The following is an 18,842-nucleotide window of genomic DNA, read 5'->3' as shown; positions in this document are numbered from 1 at the left end:
TATCATAATCATAACCCATTACAGCTTTCTACGCAAGTTTTCGTTGCACAACAGGGTACGGTGTAGCAAAGCCAATTGACTCCAACAGACCCATCCATACTCAGCCAGTGACAATGCAGCCTCTTTTGCTGATGTGATGAGCAAACCAGCCCTCCAGAGTGTATGTGCTGAGTTAGCTGCTTTAGCTAAAACACTGATCCTGCCGTTTACGGCGTCCGGCTTTGTTTGATTGTTTTCGTTTGATTAAAAGGGGAATGTTTTGATTATAACGCCCCTCAGCCACTAAAGAGCCTGACCGTTAACTGTCTGAGGATCTTATTAAGAGGTAGGCCTTAAAGGGTGGATGAGTTCAGAAAGAGAGCGTAGGTATGCTAGATACAAAAGAGATGCTCAGTTGGGCCCATTCAGCCAATACAAAAACATACTCACAAATATGAGACCGACACAACACTTTCCCCCTAAAGTTGTCACAAAGTGTCATTTGTAATCTGGTATTGGAACAGAGGTTTGGGGTCGCATTACTAAGAGTAACATTGCTTCGTTTTGATTAACAGGTCTAGGACGGTCCCAGCTCATTAAATTATGATGGCTCTGATTGAATATCTCCTCAATAGCTGCATGCCTTATACCAGCATATAGGTCAGTGGAATATACTGTCAAATCTAACGCAAACGGACTGTGAAATATGTGCAAACTGTGTAACATATTGCATACGACTATTATAGATACTGTGTGTGTGTGTGTGTGTGTGTGTGTGTCTTCTGCGAAAACATTAATTTTACCAACATGAGCCCAAGGCTACTAAACACATCCAATCTATTATGGGGGTGCTTTATCGTGTTATGGCGGGCTAACGGGCTGTAAACCTGTCCCGGTCATAAAGAGCGATCGCGGCGCACACAAGAAGTCAGAAACATAACCCTGAGCTCTCCAAGCAGACGCACCCCTCCTCGTTATCATCCAAACAGCTCTGTCACATACTTAACCTTTCCAGACCAGCCTTTCTGCATTCTTTTCCAAATGACCTTTCGCGTTACTTATTTCATTTTCCGATAATGCCGCACTAAATAAAGTTAAGCGAATCAAAGCCAAATGTGTTTGTTTTGGTCGATAAGGATCGCGCACGCTAACTGACGTGATAGTGAAGATGGGTACCAAAACAGTAAACATTGGTACTTCTTTTAATGTGGATAAACGCCATGTGTGTTTCTGATGGGGGGGAGGGGCAATTAGTTGTTTTTCATATACACAGGACAACGTGACCTAAAAAGCACACAAAAAATCCAGAGTTGAGTATAGGCGAGGAAAAATGTCTATTCAATCACGATACAAGCTAATTTAGAACTTTATCTAACGGTTGCAAATGAATTATGCAAACATAACATGGCTTATGGTGTCTGGCTTGTTGGGAGTAAATATTCAATGTTTACATCTGTTATGTGATAATGAATTCAGTATTTTTGCATACCATTTCGCTCCGCTTGCACATGGATGGGTGATCCTTTTCGTTCACACAAACCTATATCATTTACTGAGGCAATGAGCTTTCAAATGTCATCTCCTCACATAAGAACAGAGCTATAGCCTGGGTGTTGTACTTTCAGACACAATCCAAAGCCTAAACAGTGAGAGAGAGAGAGCGCTTCACACCAGAGTGGAAATCCGACGAAGTCGCTAATGCACATGATGATTAAGTGTAACTCAAATACCGACTGTGTTGTTCACCGACCTGACAGGCCGTAATTTCCTGTATTATATTCGCCGGTTTTAATTGCACGCCACCAACACCCCTCTGACACGTTATGAAGCGATGATGTACAATTATTTCGGGGGCGGCGGAGAGATCGGGGGAGTGACGTTGTAATCGCTCTCAGAGGGATCCCTTTCTTCATCTGCAACGACCATTAACGTTAAAATGGGGGAGAGAAAAAGAAACACAGAAAAATAGTCAGAGTTAAAAACCAGATTCTGTTTGAGGATTAAAGAGTATCACGTCAGGGAGGAAGAGGGGTGGGAGTGGTGGTGGAGAACACACAATGGAGGGACTGAGTTAAGTGACGGCTTTCTCTGGATAAGCAGAGCGCTAAGATGCTCCTCTCCTGTCAAAGCCCGGGCCTCACACACACACACGCACACACGCGCACGCGTACACACACACACACGCATACATGCAAACACACTGGTACAGGCCTGGGCATTAAGGCATACTACAGAGGATGAGCCGGGGGAAGAGAGGGGAGGGCGGAACTGAACTGATGGGGCTATTCTGGGACCAGCAGAAGACACACTCACAGACGGGGAGACACAAAAGCCTGACACGAGCCAACCCTATCCTGTTCCATTCAAATCACATGACAGCAACATGAAATTATGACTAAATATACTCACTCCGGACTCGGCTACTAAGTCAACGGAGAGAGGGGGGGGGGGGGGGGGGGGGGACTCTCAGATACCGGAAAGACGGACAACTTTTCTGGGAGATGGAGAGAGAAACCGTTAAAGTTTAAACTAGAGCTAGTAGACGGGTAGTTCCAACTATAGTGGCCGTCTGGCCGATATGATATGATAGAACCAGGTCCAATGGGAGGACCATCCAGGATGTTGTTAATACTTCCAACGCCTTGGCCCCCAGATATTAAACCAATGCTTCACAGCGTTTAGACTCCTGATGCATAATTTAACACCTACAAACAGCACTGGCCGTCCACGGCATCTTTGGGGAGGTTGAGGCGAGAGCATTGGGGACATGGGGGGGGGAGTGGTGAGGGTAAAGGATGCTGAAATGCTGAATCCAGGGCCTTTTGGGAGGAGAGAACATGATGGAGGAGAGGAAGGGAGTGCTCATTAAATGGCCTAGGCCCACTGTGGACCGACACACACCACACACAGAGAAAAGACAAGAAACAGCCTTGTGTGTAAAATTCTTTTTTTTCCAATTAAATACAGTATGAGGAATCTTGCCGTACTGTATGTGCTAGGGGGGGCAATTTGTGTTTTTCTGCTGTTTTTGCAGGTTGTTTTTATGGCCAGTTTAGGACTACATCAATCAGTTAGGAGATGTCATTGCTGCAAGATTCAGTATTTTAATTCTTAAAAGTCTAAGCCGTTTGGGGGGGGAGTGGTGTTCTGAGCTGACATATGGAATTGTTATAAGATGGTCATACCATGGATCAATTAGCTATTTGATTTTGTATTTTAGGACCCCTTTATAGTTATCAAAAAAATAGATGTAATTTATTTTGTTGAAAATATTTTATTTGGTCTTTACTACTTATAGCCCATAGAAATGCATTATAGCCCATAGAAATGCATTATAGGCCATAGAAATGCATAACACATTCATAAATAGCAAAAAATACATCAGGGGCCTCCTGAGTGGCGCAGCGGTCTAAGGCACTGCGTCGGAGTGCTTGAGGCATCACTACAGACCCGGGTTCGATCTCGGCTGTGTCGCAACCTGCCGTGACCGGGAGACCCATAAAGCGGTGCACAATTGGCCCAGGATCGCCCGCATTAGGGCAGGGTTTGGCCAGCCAGGATGTCCTTGTCCCATCGCGCTCTAGCGACTCCTTGTGGCGGGCCGGGTGCATGCACGCTGACTTTGGTCGCCAGTTGTACGGTGTTTCCTCCGACACTTTGGTGCGGCTGGCTCCCGGGTTAAGCGAGCGCTGTGTCAAGAAGCAGTGTGGCTTGGCAGGTTCATGTTTCAGAGGACGCACGGCTCTCGACCTTTGCCTCTCCCGAGTCCGTACGAGAGTTGCAGCGATGGGACAAGACTAACTACCAATTGGATATCACGAAATTTGGAAGAAAAAGGAAAAAAAACCTATATACAATTAAGAAAAATATACCCCCCCAAAAAATGTACTTGCTGTAAAAAGCAGAGGATAACAGCTAAGAGACGTGTCACTCTGAAGGACAAGAAAGACACAACAAAAGAAAAAGGAACAGAAACGGAAGAGCGAGTAACTCTTAGCTAAAAAAAGGGGGAGAGAGAGAGAGAGAGGGTGTAAAGGCATGGTGTACACACAACACAGCCTACCTATACGGAACAGCCTTCTCACGTTTGATTGGCAGCTGGGTCAGAGGTGCCTATCTGTCCTGGCCTTGATTTGCATTTGTTAATTAAATGCCACAACAATATGATCTTTAACTATCAACAACTTCCCAGAGTCCTCAGCGGAGACGAGCAGCCCTCCGAGGCTCTCGGCTCAGCTAAAGTGAGGTGGACAGCAGAGGTGCACCGCATCCATTTGGGGGCGTCTCAATCGTTAGCGCACGGTGTCAAAAGCGGGTAATATTCGCAGCCACGGAGCTCACCGGTGGGAGCGCCAATCGATTGGCGCAGGGAGAAAGACCGCGCGCGTGTTTGGATCGAGTTAAACAACGCTGCTGCTCCTCAACATTCTAACGAGAGCAGGATGAGCTCACTCTGTGATAGCAATGGGAAGTGACTGAACAGACTACTGGTTAACGTTACATTGGCTTGTCTCACAAAGCAGGGGAGTCGTGTAGAACCATAGAAATAAAACTACTGATGAATGTTCCAGTCAAATTGCCATGGTCTGAGGGGCTTGGTACATTCCAGTAATTGTATCTCTGTGTGTAAAAACCACCACATTTTGCTAAACGTATGAATTTCAATTTTGTAGTTCCAGAAACTTCAGAAACTTAAATTAACACTTCAGCTATTGTAATCAAGATGATAAATCGTAATAATGAGAAACGATTTCATTAGATAAAGAGGGTTTTGTTTCGCAAAATATCACCTCACCCAGTGTGTGCAACAGAATGCCTAATGGCCAGCCTACATTGTAATCTCACTTTCTAGGTCAGCCCAAACGGAAAAAGGGAAATTGCATTAACTGAGACACGAACAACCATTAGCAACAGCTCTGCATTCAGATTAGCCACATATATGTGGGCCTATATTATCTAATCTGGATACTTTAGGAAGAGAGAGTATGTCTACTTTGGCCTTAATGAGGGTGTTTCTGGTCTGTTCTTTGTTTGCTGCTCTTTAGTCAAGAGGAAAGTTGCCCCGGTGATCAGTCAGTAGTGAGCGCACACACACACACACACACACACGGCCGATTTGTCACCAGTGTCTGGCTCAGGCGGGAGATAGCTCCTCCATCCGCATGATTTGTGAAACCAGAAGCTGTATTTAGTAGACTCATTTAAAGGAAGTCAGGCACATTGGAGAACTGTGTTCGTTCTGTCTGTCTGTCTGTCTGTCTGTCTGTCTGTCTGTCTGTCTGTCTGTGTCTCACACATAGCTAAAGCCTTTTCCCCAAGTGCTATAAATGTGTTAGGGCTTTGACCAAGTGAATATGTGCACACACACACACATTTGGGCACTTGTGTGTGTGTGTGTGAGTGTGTGTGTGTGTGTGTGTGTGCAACATGAGTCTTTTTCCTCATTAGAGGTAGCTGTGCTTAACAACGATCTGTTTTCCCTTCTGTAAAACGTTTGTGAACGGCGGCGACTAAAGAAGGAGAAGAAGAAGGAAAACGGAGCAGCCAAACTAAACGTGTTCATTCCACTCGACTGTGGCAGAAGGAAAACGGAGCAGCCAAACTAAACGTGTTCATTCCACTCGACTGTGGCAGAAGGAAAACGGAGCGGCCGAACTAAACGCGTTCATTCCACTCGACTGTGGCAGAAGGAAAACGGAGCAGCCAAACTAAACGTGTTCATTCCACTCGACTGTGGCAGAAGGAAAACGGAGCAGCCAAACCAAATGTGTTCATTCCAATCGACTGTGGCAGAAGGAAAACGGAGCGGCCGAACTAAACGGAAGACATATAAACAGTTTTACACGGAAGCATTGAGGGAGACTAAATAACTACACGTCCTCATCTATGTATCACAGAGGAGCAGAGAGCGTGGTACAAGCTGAAGATCCTGCTATCTAGCACATTTCCAAATGACACAGAAACAGTCCTACATGTCCATGTGAACACAGTAGGATGGTAGGAAGATCAAGCATGGGAATGAAACCAACTGAACGGAGCTTGGCCTAAATGCAGTACGAAAGAGACGCAAAAGCATTTTACTTTGACTTTATAGGCCCTGCGCTGTTGTTGACTATGGTGAGACGTGACAGATTATATTGAAACATATCACAATAAGAGAAAAAATAATGGTTTGCAGAGCAAAATGGCAAAAATGACTTAAAAACCCAATAAGAAAGTAGCAACGTAAAAGGAAAACAAATGTTTCGTCTTAAGTTCAGATAGTACCTTGCGGTTTCATTCCGAACCCAACCCAGGCATCCCCAGTTAGAAAGGTAGTGACTAGTCACTGACTGTGCTACTCACCCACAGATGTGGCACTTGTACTCTCTCATGCCCAGATGTCTCTTCACGTGGTTCCTGGCGTCACCCAGCTGGGCGGTGGCAAAGTTGCAGATTTTGCACTTGAATGGCTTCGATCCTGCAGAACAATAAGTGAAGTCAATTGATCCTACTTTATCTATTGGGGGAAAAAACACACAAATGACTATAAACAGTATAATAAAAAGAAAGTAGTGGTTGTAGATGTAGGGGTGAAGGTAGAGTAGAGCCATAAGGCCAGGGGGGGGGGGGGGGGGGGTGACATGGAGGCACAATCTTTTATAACATTCAAACTGAAAGATCTTTGCACAATTGCAGAGATGGTGAGACTGAACGACGACGTGCTGAATTCTTGTTGTTAGTCAGGTTGTTGAAATTTGGAACATTCTTCACTGCTACTGTGCTATTTTACTGCCCAAGATCGGCTGTAAAACAACCAGACACCCTGAGCCCAGGACATACATCAAAACGATGAAATAAGCTAGTTGAGAGAATGCCAAGAGGGTGCCAAGCTGTCATGAAGGCAACGGGTGGCCACTTTGAAGAATGTAAAATATAAAATATTTTTTGGGGTTACTACATGTATGATTCCATGTGTGTTATTTCATAGTTTTCTACATTATTCTACATTGTAGAAAAGAGTCCAAATGAAGAAAAACCCTTGAATGAGTGGGTGTGTCCAAACTTTTGACTGGTACTGTATAAATAAACACAAGCTCCTACAGTGAGTACATGGCTTTTCTCTGCTTCAATCTCCTCCTCTCCATCTTTCACCGTCGCTCTCTCCATCTCTCTCTTCTCTACTCTTCCTTCTTTTGCTTCTGGATGCGTCATTTGGATACCAAAGGTCAGGCAGAGCACGTAAATCCATTTTGTGTGCACTCACTACCACGTTCCATCATTAAAAGCGCTAATCACTCCGACCTGGCTTTGCAGGGAGGTATCCTTCTAATTATTCCCGTTAATAAAATGGGGAGGGTGGGGTGGCAGTGGCGTTTGAGAGAGTGGCACAGTCTCTGCCCGCCATTTGTCATTTAAGAGCAGCAGAGCGAGTGAGGGGGCTGCTATGGATCGTCAGCGCCCATGATGGCCACACCACCCCCTAGGCTAATAGAACACACTGACTGGGGAAGGCCTGTTCAATCAAACAAGCGCTGCAGCATGTCGCGGAATAGTACTGTAGCATTGTAAATATGCCCCAAAATAATAGTCCAATGCTGTTTCAGTTAGACTAGTTAGAATATTTATGCATAAGTCAACTCATGATTGCAACAACAGTGCTATTTTTCCTAATTTAATTGAACCCCAGCCGATATTTCTTTGTGTAGATAGAATATACACAAGATGTGTATGCAACTACAAGTAAGGGCCATTCATATGGATGGTGCCGCATAGACTAGGGCCAGGTCCCATGCAGACAGACTAGGGCCAGGTCCCATGCAGACAGACTAGGGCCAGGTCCCATGCAGACAGACTAGGCCCAGGTCCCATGCAGACAGACTAGGGCCAGGTCCCATCCAGACAGACTAGGGCCAGGTCCCATGCAGATAGACTAGGGCCAGGTCCCATGCAGACAGACTAGGGCCAGGTCCCATGCAGACAGACTAGGACCAGGTCCCATGCAGCCCATGCAGATAGACTAGGGCCAGGTCCCATGCAGACAGACTAGGGCCAGGTCCCATGCAGACAGACTAGGGCCAGGTCCCATGCAGACAGACTATATGCAGACAGACTATGGGCCAGGTCCCATGCAGACAGACTATGGGCCAGGTCCCATGCAGACAGACTATGGTCCAGGTCCCATGCAGAAAGACTATGGGCAAGGTCCCATGCAGGCAGACTAGGGCCAGGTCCCATGCAGACAGACTAGGGCCAGGTCCCATGCAGACAGACTAGGGACAGGACCCATGCAGACAGACTAGGGCCAGGTCCCATGCAGACAGACTAGGGCCAGGTCCCATGCAGACAGACTAGGGCCAGGTCCCATGCAGACAGACTATGGGCCAGGTCCCATGCAGATAGACTATGGGCCAGGTCCCATGCAGACAGACTAGGGACAGGTCCCATGCAGACAGACTAGGGCCAGGTCCCATGCAGACAGACTAGGGCCAGGTCCCATGCAGACAGACTAGGGCCAGGTCCCATGCAGACAGACTAGGGCCAGGTCCCATGCAGACAGACTAGGGCCAGGTCCCATGCAGACAGACTAGGGCCAGGTCCCATGCAGACAGACTAGGGCCAGGTCCCATGCAGACAGACTAGGGCCAGGTCCCATGCAGACAGTCTAAAGCAGCAGTTCTCCAGTATGACACACTAATCTGACTGGAAACCTTCTATAATATACTCGCTATGCAATCCGCTCTCCCAGTGAATATCCCAAGACTCATTGCAATATTTATTTCAGGGGCAGCCGCTGATTTGATTAAGCACTTTGTGTAGATTACTAATTTGTTCATACACGGTTCACTTGCCGCGAGCTGGAAGTACGACACGTTGAATTCTAAGCTGGTAACGAAGATGGAAAGGCACACGCGTGCTAACAAGGCCTGCAAACAGGCGAGGGAGGGGCGTTAACACATGAGCGCCGGTGAATCGGGCCTCTCCCCTTAGCATCGATACACACCCCTATGATGCGCTCCCCAAAACGAACACACGCCCAAGCCGAGGTGAAGCGAGTGACAGGCGCAGAGGGAGAGGATCTGGCCAGTATGAGACATGGCAGGAGGAGATGGATGCAGCATCCCTCCCTTCTCACATCTCACCATGTTAATACTCCACCACTCCACTTAAACAGCCTCCATGAAACTGAAATTGACCATCAATGCAGTGTCATGTTAAATTAACATTGCCAACCACATAGGGGCAATGTGGCTCCCTCACATTCCAGATGAGATGGGTAATGACCCGCAATGCTCTCTCTCTCTCTCTCTCTCCTCTCCTCTCCTCTCCTCTCCTCTCCTCTCTCAAAGCCTTACTTGTTAGCCTCATTTTCAGAATGTTCAAGGGATACTTCAGGATTTTGGCAATGCTAGCAGATACCCATAGACTATCAGTCATTGCATTAACGCTAGTTAGCATTAGCTTGCAAAAACTACCTGTAACTTCCTTCACACTGGACACAGAGACATAAACATGGTATCCACGAGTTCACCTGACTCTGGGGGAGTAGATAATGGGCATCGTTGCCAAAATCCCGGCAAAATGGCAAACCCGTTTTAAAACATATTTAAAGGGACCGATTTGTTTTCCAGTGTTGAATTTTCAAATCAAATATTGTGGGAACATAATGTCCATGTCTGTCTACCACCCCAGGATAACGTTTTTTTTATCAAGAGAGGCCCGATCAGACATTGTACAGCCAGACCAACACATACAAACCAAGCTCCTGTAACTAGTTTTGTTTACACCTTCAGAAACTCATTGTGTGTGTGTGTGTGTGTGTGTGTGTGTGTGTGTGTGTGTGTGTGTGTGTGTGTGTGTGTGTGTGTGTGTGTGTGTGTGTGTGTGTGTGTGTGTGTGTGTGTGTGTGTTAGAGAGAAAGAGTGTGTGTGTGTGCATATTTGGCAAGTGTGTGTGGTGATTATGTGTGTGTGCCCATTACTTCAACCCACCCCAGGCCTCAGAAGGTCAGACAGCTCTATCAATTGAAAAAGTGACCAATTTAGCTCAAAATGCAAATCCAGTTGCATCCTCATTGGCAAAATGTAAGTGGTTTTTTTTTTCAGGGGACAAATTGACAAAAAATGCGTGCAGCCTCCCACCATCTCCTGATTTCACTGATTAATCAAGTAAATAAAAATCTTGGTTTAATTAAAACCCTCTGGATGTGCTCCCAGTCCAAACACTGGTGGACCCCACAGTCCTGTTCCACAGCACTGGAAGAAGTGTACACGATAAATGACCACATACAAAGAGAGAATAACTCAATGTAATGAGGGAACTTAGCAATAATAATAACTAGCACACAGTGTCAAAATGCTAAGAAATAGGAGATAAAATAAAGGAGATAATTCAATCGAAAAAGCCACCTTAAAAAAAAGAACGACAATACTCAAATCTAGACCTCCAAATGTGCCCTTGACTTTCATAAACACATCTTCTTAAAGTGTCACTGTTTTCATTTGCTTAAGTAACACTTTTCCCTCAGCTGGACCCAGAGTAATGGCGTTGTTTACATGGCAACATGAAATGCTGGTGTAGGCTCATAAACGGATATTACAGATTCAACGAAACATCACACAAAGGATAAATCAAAATGTTGATCATTTGGCCTCATAATCTCTCTCTCATCGATGTCCCCTGTCCTTTCAGACTACTGGACTGTACAACAAACAGAATTTCAATTTCAGTCTTACTGTACCGTATGTGTGAGTCTCCCCGTGCCACAAAGTGTGGTTTTGTTGAGCCACAGAGGCATGAGGGGTAATGCCAAAGTAAAAGACAGTTAGTTGCTCCGTTTGTATTGTTTTATTTTTCTGAATTAAATCAATCGTAGGACATACCCCAGAAAAACAGACCATATGCCAACCTGAACCGGTTCGCAATGGTGAGACGATGGCGACTCTCCCCCCATATTAGACGTTGAGAGGTCATCACAAAGAGAAGTAGGCCTAATCATGTCGTCTCAGTGATGGGTGAGGGCACACACTTAGAGAAAGCAGCAGCAGCCCACATGACCAGACTACCATAGTGCATCGTGGCAGCACTCTCATTGACTCCCCCGTCAACTCTCTGAGACGGTCCACACATCTTAACCCTCCTCGGCCATTAGTCAGTCACTCCACACACACAGAGAGAGACACAGACACAGACACACACACAACCTCAGGCACATAATCCACCCAGAACGAGCATAGAGCTCTGCCTGTACTCCAATTAAAGTCCCATTAAAGTTTGGGCTGAAAGGGGGACGGACCGGGGGAAGCAGAGAAGGGCATTTATTGATGGCGCCCTCACTTCTCATTCCTACATTAAGCTGATTTTAAAAGCAATTAATACACATGGTCAAGGAAGAGTAATGGAGCGCCCTCTATTCTTAACCCGCCAGACATACCCCAGTCATAGACCTGACCAGCCGAACCCTGATTTGCATTATAAATGACAAGATAAATCTTAATGGATTGAGGATAATCAGCTCACCATGTAGGCTGACACATACACACACACAAGTTACACACACACACACACACACAAGGGAAATGAAGGGCTTTGAATACGCCTGCATTGATTATTTTACATTATTAGCCCACCTCTCTTTGGGTCTCCAATGCTTTTAGCCAAAGCTTTAACACATTTACAGAGACTTATTGACTATAATTACAAACGAGTCTTGGTAATGGACACATCAATTATGAGTCGCACATGTCTTTGACCAGGCGGTGCACAGGGAATCCCAATCCGCGGTCCATTAGCATCTACGGCAGCTCAGTCTTTGCCTTCTCCTTTCCTCCAATGCATGGCTTAAGCTCAAACCACTGCATGAACCATGCCTCCCCTCTGATACCCGGCCTGGCCCTGATACCGCTATATAGGCTCGGCTACAGTATCTCAAAACCTGATGTCCAACACATGTAATGATTGACAACGCCGGCCAATTCTAAGTGGTGTATACACTGTATAATAACACCTATGAATATTAGTGATGCAGCTATCAATGACTTTAAAATAACCCATTTAAACTTTTTCTTTATTTAAGTATGTATTACACACAAAAAACAGCAGTGAAGGTTTTCAAATAAATGTTTTGGGAGACAACGTACCTGTGTGTGTGCGGATGTGAGCCAGGAAGGCCATGGAGTTGCTGCTCTTGCACACCTTGCCGCAGTGCTTGCACACGCTGCCCTGGTTCTCCTCGCGCTCGCGGTTGATCTGCTCCGTGTCCTCCAGGACGTACTTGTTGACCTCGCGCAACAGCTCCTCGTGCTTCTCCTTGATGTGCACGAACAGCTCCTGCTCCGTCTCGAACGGGTCCGTGCACTTCACGCACTTGAAGGTGGCGCCGCCCTCCGGAAGCTCCTCGATGCTGGCCTGCTCGTTGCGCAGGTGGGCGGCGCTGGTCAGGTGCTGGTGCAGGTTGCTCTCTGTGTAGAAGGACTTGCCACACAGCATGCAGTGGAAGTGCTTCTCCTTGGACGGGTGCTTCATGGAGATGTGCACATTGAGGCCGCTCATGCCGTCCGCCACGAAGCCACAGTCCTCGCAGCGGATGCGGGGGTTGGGAGTTAACCCCTTGGACAGACCTGAAGACCCTACAGGTTTGGTTCTTTTGATCTTCTGAAAACTGCCCGCCCCGGCCAGGCCACTTACAGCCAGGCCAGAGTGGCCCTCAACAGAGTGAGCCATGCGTTCTTCATGCAAAGCCAGCTCGGCTTCAGTCAAGGACTTGAGAGGTATGATGCAAGCGTCGAACGGCAGCGCCCTGGTGAGCTGTTTCTCTGGGGAAGAGATGTCAGGTTTCTCATCAGCCATCTCAACGTCGTCGTCTGAACAGAATAGCTCTGGTTCTGCCTCGGGTTCGGCCCCTTCCTTCTGGCCTTCCTCAGGCGGTGTTATGGTGATTTCTGCTGGTGCTTCCTGAGGCTCAATCGTACCTGGAGCTTCGTTGCTGGTTTGTTCCGAGCCACCACCAGACGCCTCACCAGCCACCTGGATCTCCGTGTTTTCCTCAACAACAGTGCCACTAACTTCCACTATTGTAGCTGCATGCTCATTGCTCCAAACGTCAGAAGTCTGTGTGGGGTTAGTGGTAATATGCTCTGTGTCTGTGGGCTGGTCTGTAGCTGTGTCTGTGGGCTGGTCTGTAGCTGTGGGCTGGTCTGTAGCTGTGTCTGTGGGATGGTCTGTAGCTGTGTCTGTTGGCTGGTCTGTAGCTGTGTCTGTGGGCGGGTCTGTAGCTGTGGGCTGGTCTGTAGCTGTGTCTGTGGGATGGACTGTAGCTGTGTCTGTGGGCTGGTCTGTAGCTGTGTCTGTGGGCGGGTCTATAGCTGTGCCTGTGGGCTGGTCTGTGGGCTGGTCTGTAGCTGTGTCTGTGGGCTGGTCTGTAGCTGTGTCTGTGGGTTGGTCTGTAGCTGTGTCTGTGGGTTGCTCTGTATCGGTGATAGGGGGCTGGTCTGTGTCTGTGTTGTTGGGCTGCTCTGTCTCTGTGGGTTGGTCTGCATCTGTGTCTATGGGTTGTTCTGTATCGATGATAGGGGGCTGGTCTGTGTCTGTGTTGTTGGGCTGCTCTGTCTCTGTGGGTTGGTCTGTAGTTGTGTCTGTGGGCTGGTCTATGTCTGTGTCAGGGGGCACTGAGGGGGAGGGATCCTCAGAGTGAGCATTGTTGTCAGCATCAGGGTCAGCTCTGTTCCCCAGATCCATGGACTCCTCCTCCGGGTGTGCCAGGTCTTCCACCACAAAGCTCTCCAGGTTCTCTAGGTAGACCTCACTCTTCTGCTTATGCTTGTCCGTGGCGGCGTGACGAGACATCTCCCGACGCGTGACCGCGTAGTAGCTGCATGCCAGGCACACAAACTCAAAGTCCCGGGTGTGTCTCCTCTTCACGTGGAGGTCGAGGGAGGGAATCGAATGAGCTACGAAGCTGCAATGGCTGCAGGAGTTGACCAAGTCGTACTTGCTCTTTTTCGGGCTGCTCACTTGTGCTTTGACGCCGTCTTGTGACAGCTCCCCTGTTTTGTCCGTGGCCCCCTCCTCTCCTTTGGACCCTTCTCTGACTGGACTATTCTGATGTATAGCCTCACCCTCGCTGGCCTGAGAGCCTGACTCTGTACTCACGACCTGCACTGATGTATCCAGGTCCACTTGGCCATCGCTGCTAGCATCCTCCACGCGTTTAAGGTGCTTCTTTGTGACACAGTGTCGGTCCATGTCGCCTTTCGTCACACAGTTGTAAGAACAAAGCCTGCAGGTGAAGCTGTACTGCCGGCTGTGCTTACGACGAATGTGCACATTTAGATTGGTACTATTGGAGGCGAGAAGGCCACAGTGTTCACATGTAGTTGCAGCGGGCCCCTTTGGCCTGCCTCTCCTCCTCTTGGGGGGGCTTTTCTCGTCCATGTGCTCTTCCATGTTCTCCAACACGACTTTCGCAGCCTCAACAGCTTCCTCATTAACATCAGGTTGCAGCTCTCCATCGTGTCCGGTGACCCCTACTGCCACGTCATCTGTCAGCATGTCGTCACCGATCGAATCTCTGCTCACCTTCTCAACGCACTCCTCAAAGGAGGACCCTGTGTTTTTCTCCTCAGCCACACGCTGGTGGCTCTCCGAGGACACGTGCGTGTCCATCCACTCGGAGGTAGCGGTGTAGTAGTGGCAGACGTTACAGAGGAAGCGATGCTCGCCATGGTGCTTTAGCCGAGCGTGGCTCTCCAGCAAAGCAGAGTTGCTGACCCTGAATTCGCAACTCTCGCACTGCAGCTGGAACCTGGCACCGAGCGCACGCTTGGACGCCCGGGTCTGAGTCGTCGTGGAGGCAAAGATTTGAGCCTGTTCGGCTGTCTTCTTGTCCGTGGGTGACGCGAGGCCAGAGGATTCCCTGCTTTCCGCGACTCGTTTGTTGTGCTTGTTACTAAGGCAGTGCTTTTCGTAGTCGCACTTTGCCACACAGGCGTACAAGCAGAATTCACAGAAGTAATTCATCTCTTTGGTGTGGCGTCTCTTGATGTGTGTATCTAGGCTTGGCTTGTCCCTAAACTCGTGACCACAGTAGCTGCAAGCATGTATAGTCTTGGGCTTGGGGCCCCGTTTACCTACTATCTTCTTACCGGGGGTCTTTTCTTGCTCCTCTTCTGCAGCTATTGGAGTCACCTTCATATCAAAAGTATCTCTCCCTGTCCCTTGTTTCTCAGCAATTTCGTCTTGGGCTATTATTGTAGTCCCCTCCCCCTCAGAACCCCCTGGCTCTGTGCCCTGGCTCTGACTCTCTGTGGCATCCTGCTGTCTCTCACTGCTGCTCACTTTCTCCTCAGTGTCTCCACCTGTCTTGTAATTCAATGTCGGTGCTGTTGCTCCGGTTGTGGAGCCATCTATTTCAACAAGTACCTCAGCTGAGCTCACAGCCCTGGTCTTTCCTCGACCGGTGTGCTTCCTCTTGGAGTGAATCTTCAAGGCAGTTGGAGTTTTGGCCACAAAGCCACAGATGGGACAGGCACAGCCGTAACCTGTCTCCGGGGTAATGTTCACCTCAACCCGAGGGGTCTGGTCTGACTCCTTCCCATCAGCCACCTTACCGCCGGTGTCCTCCTCAATCTCTCCTGTGCTGTCAGCTGTGACATCATCAGGCCTGGGCCTCTTTGCTAGGGGAGGAATTCCTCCACTTTCCATTTCCTCTGTGGAGACACGTCCTGTGTCCCCATGATGAGGCACCGTGTCCTCATTAATCTCCTTCCCTGACCTTAATTCTCTGTCCATGTTAGACAACTCCTGATGCCTTTACATGAGAAGAGGAAATTGGACTCTGTTCCAGCAATCAATTAAGTTATGATCCTGTTCCTGTAAAGTAAAATTTAAGATGGGCAATCAACATATAATTGACTGTGAAATTAGCTGAACAAAATAAATATAACATAACAATACTGTGTTTCATATAACAAAATGTTGTTTCAAATTGTATAGCTGGAGTAGGCTACTCAGAGATCATTCTGCGTGTTCAAAAACAAAGTCGGCCAAATGTAGGTATCGGTCGCCATCTAGTGATTTTAGAATGAAACTTCAATGATAAGGTGGTTGACGTTGCATGCATATGATGTTACATTTGATAAAAAAATAATATATTTTTTTTAAACAGGGAAAGGCAGTGAGTGGTCAGTAGCATAAATTGAAGTAGGTTACAATTAATTAGGCCTAGATTCTATTTACCTCTCCCCTTTAAATCTATTTAACTTCAGACACCTAATTTATAAACATTATACAATAGACTTAGTACAGCTGATGGTTGACACATATGAGTCTCCTAAGAAGAACTTAGCCGGCTTAGATATTTCACTCTCCCTTCTTGTGACCTGTCTACTGTAGTCTACATTTAGGCACCATCTGTCTGGATGGGGTGCCAATCGCTAGTGAGAATTTTGGTCAAAATCTCATTGCTATGCAATATCTTTTTCAACCTGATGCCAAAAATATAATCCCCACCGTGACATTACATGAACTCATTTTGTTCCCCATCAAATTTTATGACTACTCTCCTCAAACATTTAGATAATACGTCAAATGAATTATATGCGTAGTCAAGTTTGCTTTAAAAGCAGGCAATCATTAAAAAAAAATGTTAATCTAAATGAACTAAACCTCACCTGAACCTCTTCCCACCTGCTCCATTAGCCAGTCTAGCCACCCTCTCACATGCCTTGCCAGGACATGTCTTCAAAGTATTGATTTATTTCAAGATAGTGTCCAAATTGATGAGAGATTACACGGTAATAACAAAAATATAAACGCAACATGCAACAATTTCAAAGATTTTGTTGAGTTACAGTTCATATAAGGAAATTAGGCCCTACTCTATGGATATCACATGACTGGGCAGGGGGCCTGCCATGGTTGGGCATAGGCCCACCCACTTGGGAGCCAGGCCCAGCAAATCAGAATTCGTTTTTCCCCACAAAAGAGCTATATTACAGACATAAATACTCCTCTGCACCGGCCCCTCCCACAGGTGAAGAAGCCGGATGTGGAGGTCCTGGGTGGTTACACCTGGTCTGCGATTGTGAAGCCGGTTGGACACGCTACCAAATTCTCTAAAACTACATTGGAGGTGGCTTATGGTAGATAGATTAAAATTTAATTATCTGGCAACAGCTATGGTGGACATTCCTGCAGTCGGCATGCCAATTGCGCACTCCCTTAAAACTTGAGACATCTGTGGCATTGTGTTGTGACAAAACTGCTAATTTTAGTGGCCTTTTATTGTCCCGCACAAGGTGCACCTGTGTAATGAGCATGCTGTTTAATCAGCTTGTGATGTGCCACACCTGTCAGATGGATGGATTATCTTGACTAAGGATGAAATGCTCACTAACAGGGATGTAAACATATGTGTGCACATTTTTGAGAAATAAGCTTTTTGTGTGTATGGAACATTTCTGGGATCTCTTGTCAGCTCATGAAACCAGCACTTAACATGTTGCGTTTATGTTTTTGTTCAGTGTAATTTAAAGACTTGGAAGAAAGTCAGGTGGTTACTGGAGTGAGAAAATAGTGTGTGACTAAAGTAAAATAATTTGGGAGTACACTTATCTGACGAAGTGTGCTAATCACTTGACAGACAATCGGGTACATTTCACATATAATTGCACGAATTCAAACTTTATTTTCCTGCTTAAGACTCGTTTTTCAGTCCGTCTCCACGTTGCCCTGGACTGAGCGGAGTGTTAAGCAGAGCTAGGCTCTTGCAACTGGGAGTGGAGGCTTTCTTACCTAGTAACTCCTTAGCTAACTAGCTTAGCTTTAGCTGACGTTAGCCAGTTACAGCCACGAGGGTCTAACTAGCTTGCTAGCATGATTGGTCCGGTGGTTATGCATGTACGAGATAGTTAAGGTCGATGTTCTGCATATAAATTGGCAGCAAAATTACTAACGTCAGCTAATTTGACGACACTGTTGGTCGGCTATCACACTGCCACTGGCTAGTTGCTACCAATGCCAGAGTGCTGCCAAAAGTAGCTAAAGTAACCTTAGGTACAGAGCGCTGCAAAACTTCTCAACGTTATGGGTCATCCTTCCAAACTTATTTCTTCTAATTTGAGAACAAGGGTGTCAAGTAATATTCGACTTTTGGGAAATTAGCGTCAAGGTCGGTTAGGATGTAGCTATTTCATTCCAACTGGTTCATATTTGTGTCAACCATCATTCCGATACCAATATGTTCAAAATATTCATGAAAATACACAAGAGACAGAAATTTGAGTTACGTGAAGCCAGTCCTATCAGATAAGAGTATTTTCACTGTCGTCCAATGAGTGCGGCATAGAGGTGGGACTTGTTTGCTCTTATGCCCTAAAAACGACGGCAGCACAGAGGCCCAAAAAGGAAGCTAATGTCGACCTTTGAAATACATGTGTTTATAAGCTAAACAGTTGCTGTACATAAATTGTAAATATCCATAATGCTTTAGGAATTACAGACTCGTATTTAAGTAATCAATATGATGGTAGTTTTAACAGCTTACCTACAATTTCCCCAGTATTCTCAATGTCCGCGCTTTTCCCCCTTGGTCACAAGTGGCGTACCGTAGCACGTACCATACGTCACTCTAGCAAGCTAATGCGGTGTTCAGGACAACTCGGAAAGTTCCGATTTAGATGCATGATGGACAGTTCAATTTGAAATTTCATCCGTCGTAATATCTTCTCCCGTTTTGGTGGCTTCAATTTTATGTTACTTCGTAACAATAACTTTGTAGGAATCTCATAAATGTTATCTGCTGTTCATAGACAATAATTCTTAGCGTGGTCGTTAATATATAAACAATTTCCCCCCGCATAGGTATTTCATTTGGAACAATATGG

General features: G+C 46.7%; 1 protein-coding gene across 3 annotated transcripts in view; it reads right to left on the bottom strand.

Moving 5' to 3' along the window:
• znf407 (zinc finger protein 407) overlaps positions 1–18,640 on the bottom strand; it is a 196,894-nt gene extending 178,254 nt beyond the window's left edge. The window contains exons 1-3 of one of the 3 annotated variants that reach the window (XM_036948220.1): positions 18,503–18,640; positions 12,099–15,828; positions 6,325–6,439 (exon numbers count right to left, since the gene is read on the bottom strand). In XM_036948220.1, the coding sequence (XP_036804115.1) occupies positions 6,325–6,439; positions 12,099–15,747 (3,764 nt within the window). In that variant the 5' untranslated portion in view covers positions 15,748–15,828; positions 18,503–18,640. Of the gene's footprint in view, positions 1–6,324; positions 6,440–12,098; positions 15,829–16,628; positions 16,787–18,502 lie in introns of those variants that run through there. The other 2 variants (XM_036948222.1, XM_036948223.1) reach the window with 2 other exon arrangements.
• Between the last annotated feature and the right edge of the window lie 202 nt (positions 18,641–18,842).

This window comes from Oncorhynchus mykiss, chromosome 2, assembly GCF_013265735.2.
Source record: "Oncorhynchus mykiss isolate Arlee chromosome 2, USDA_OmykA_1.1, whole genome shotgun sequence".
Classification (NCBI taxonomy): domain Eukaryota; kingdom Metazoa; phylum Chordata; class Actinopteri; order Salmoniformes; family Salmonidae; genus Oncorhynchus; species Oncorhynchus mykiss.
The sequence above is the reverse complement of the archived record's forward strand: the minus strand, read 5'-3'. Positions and strand labels throughout refer to the sequence as shown.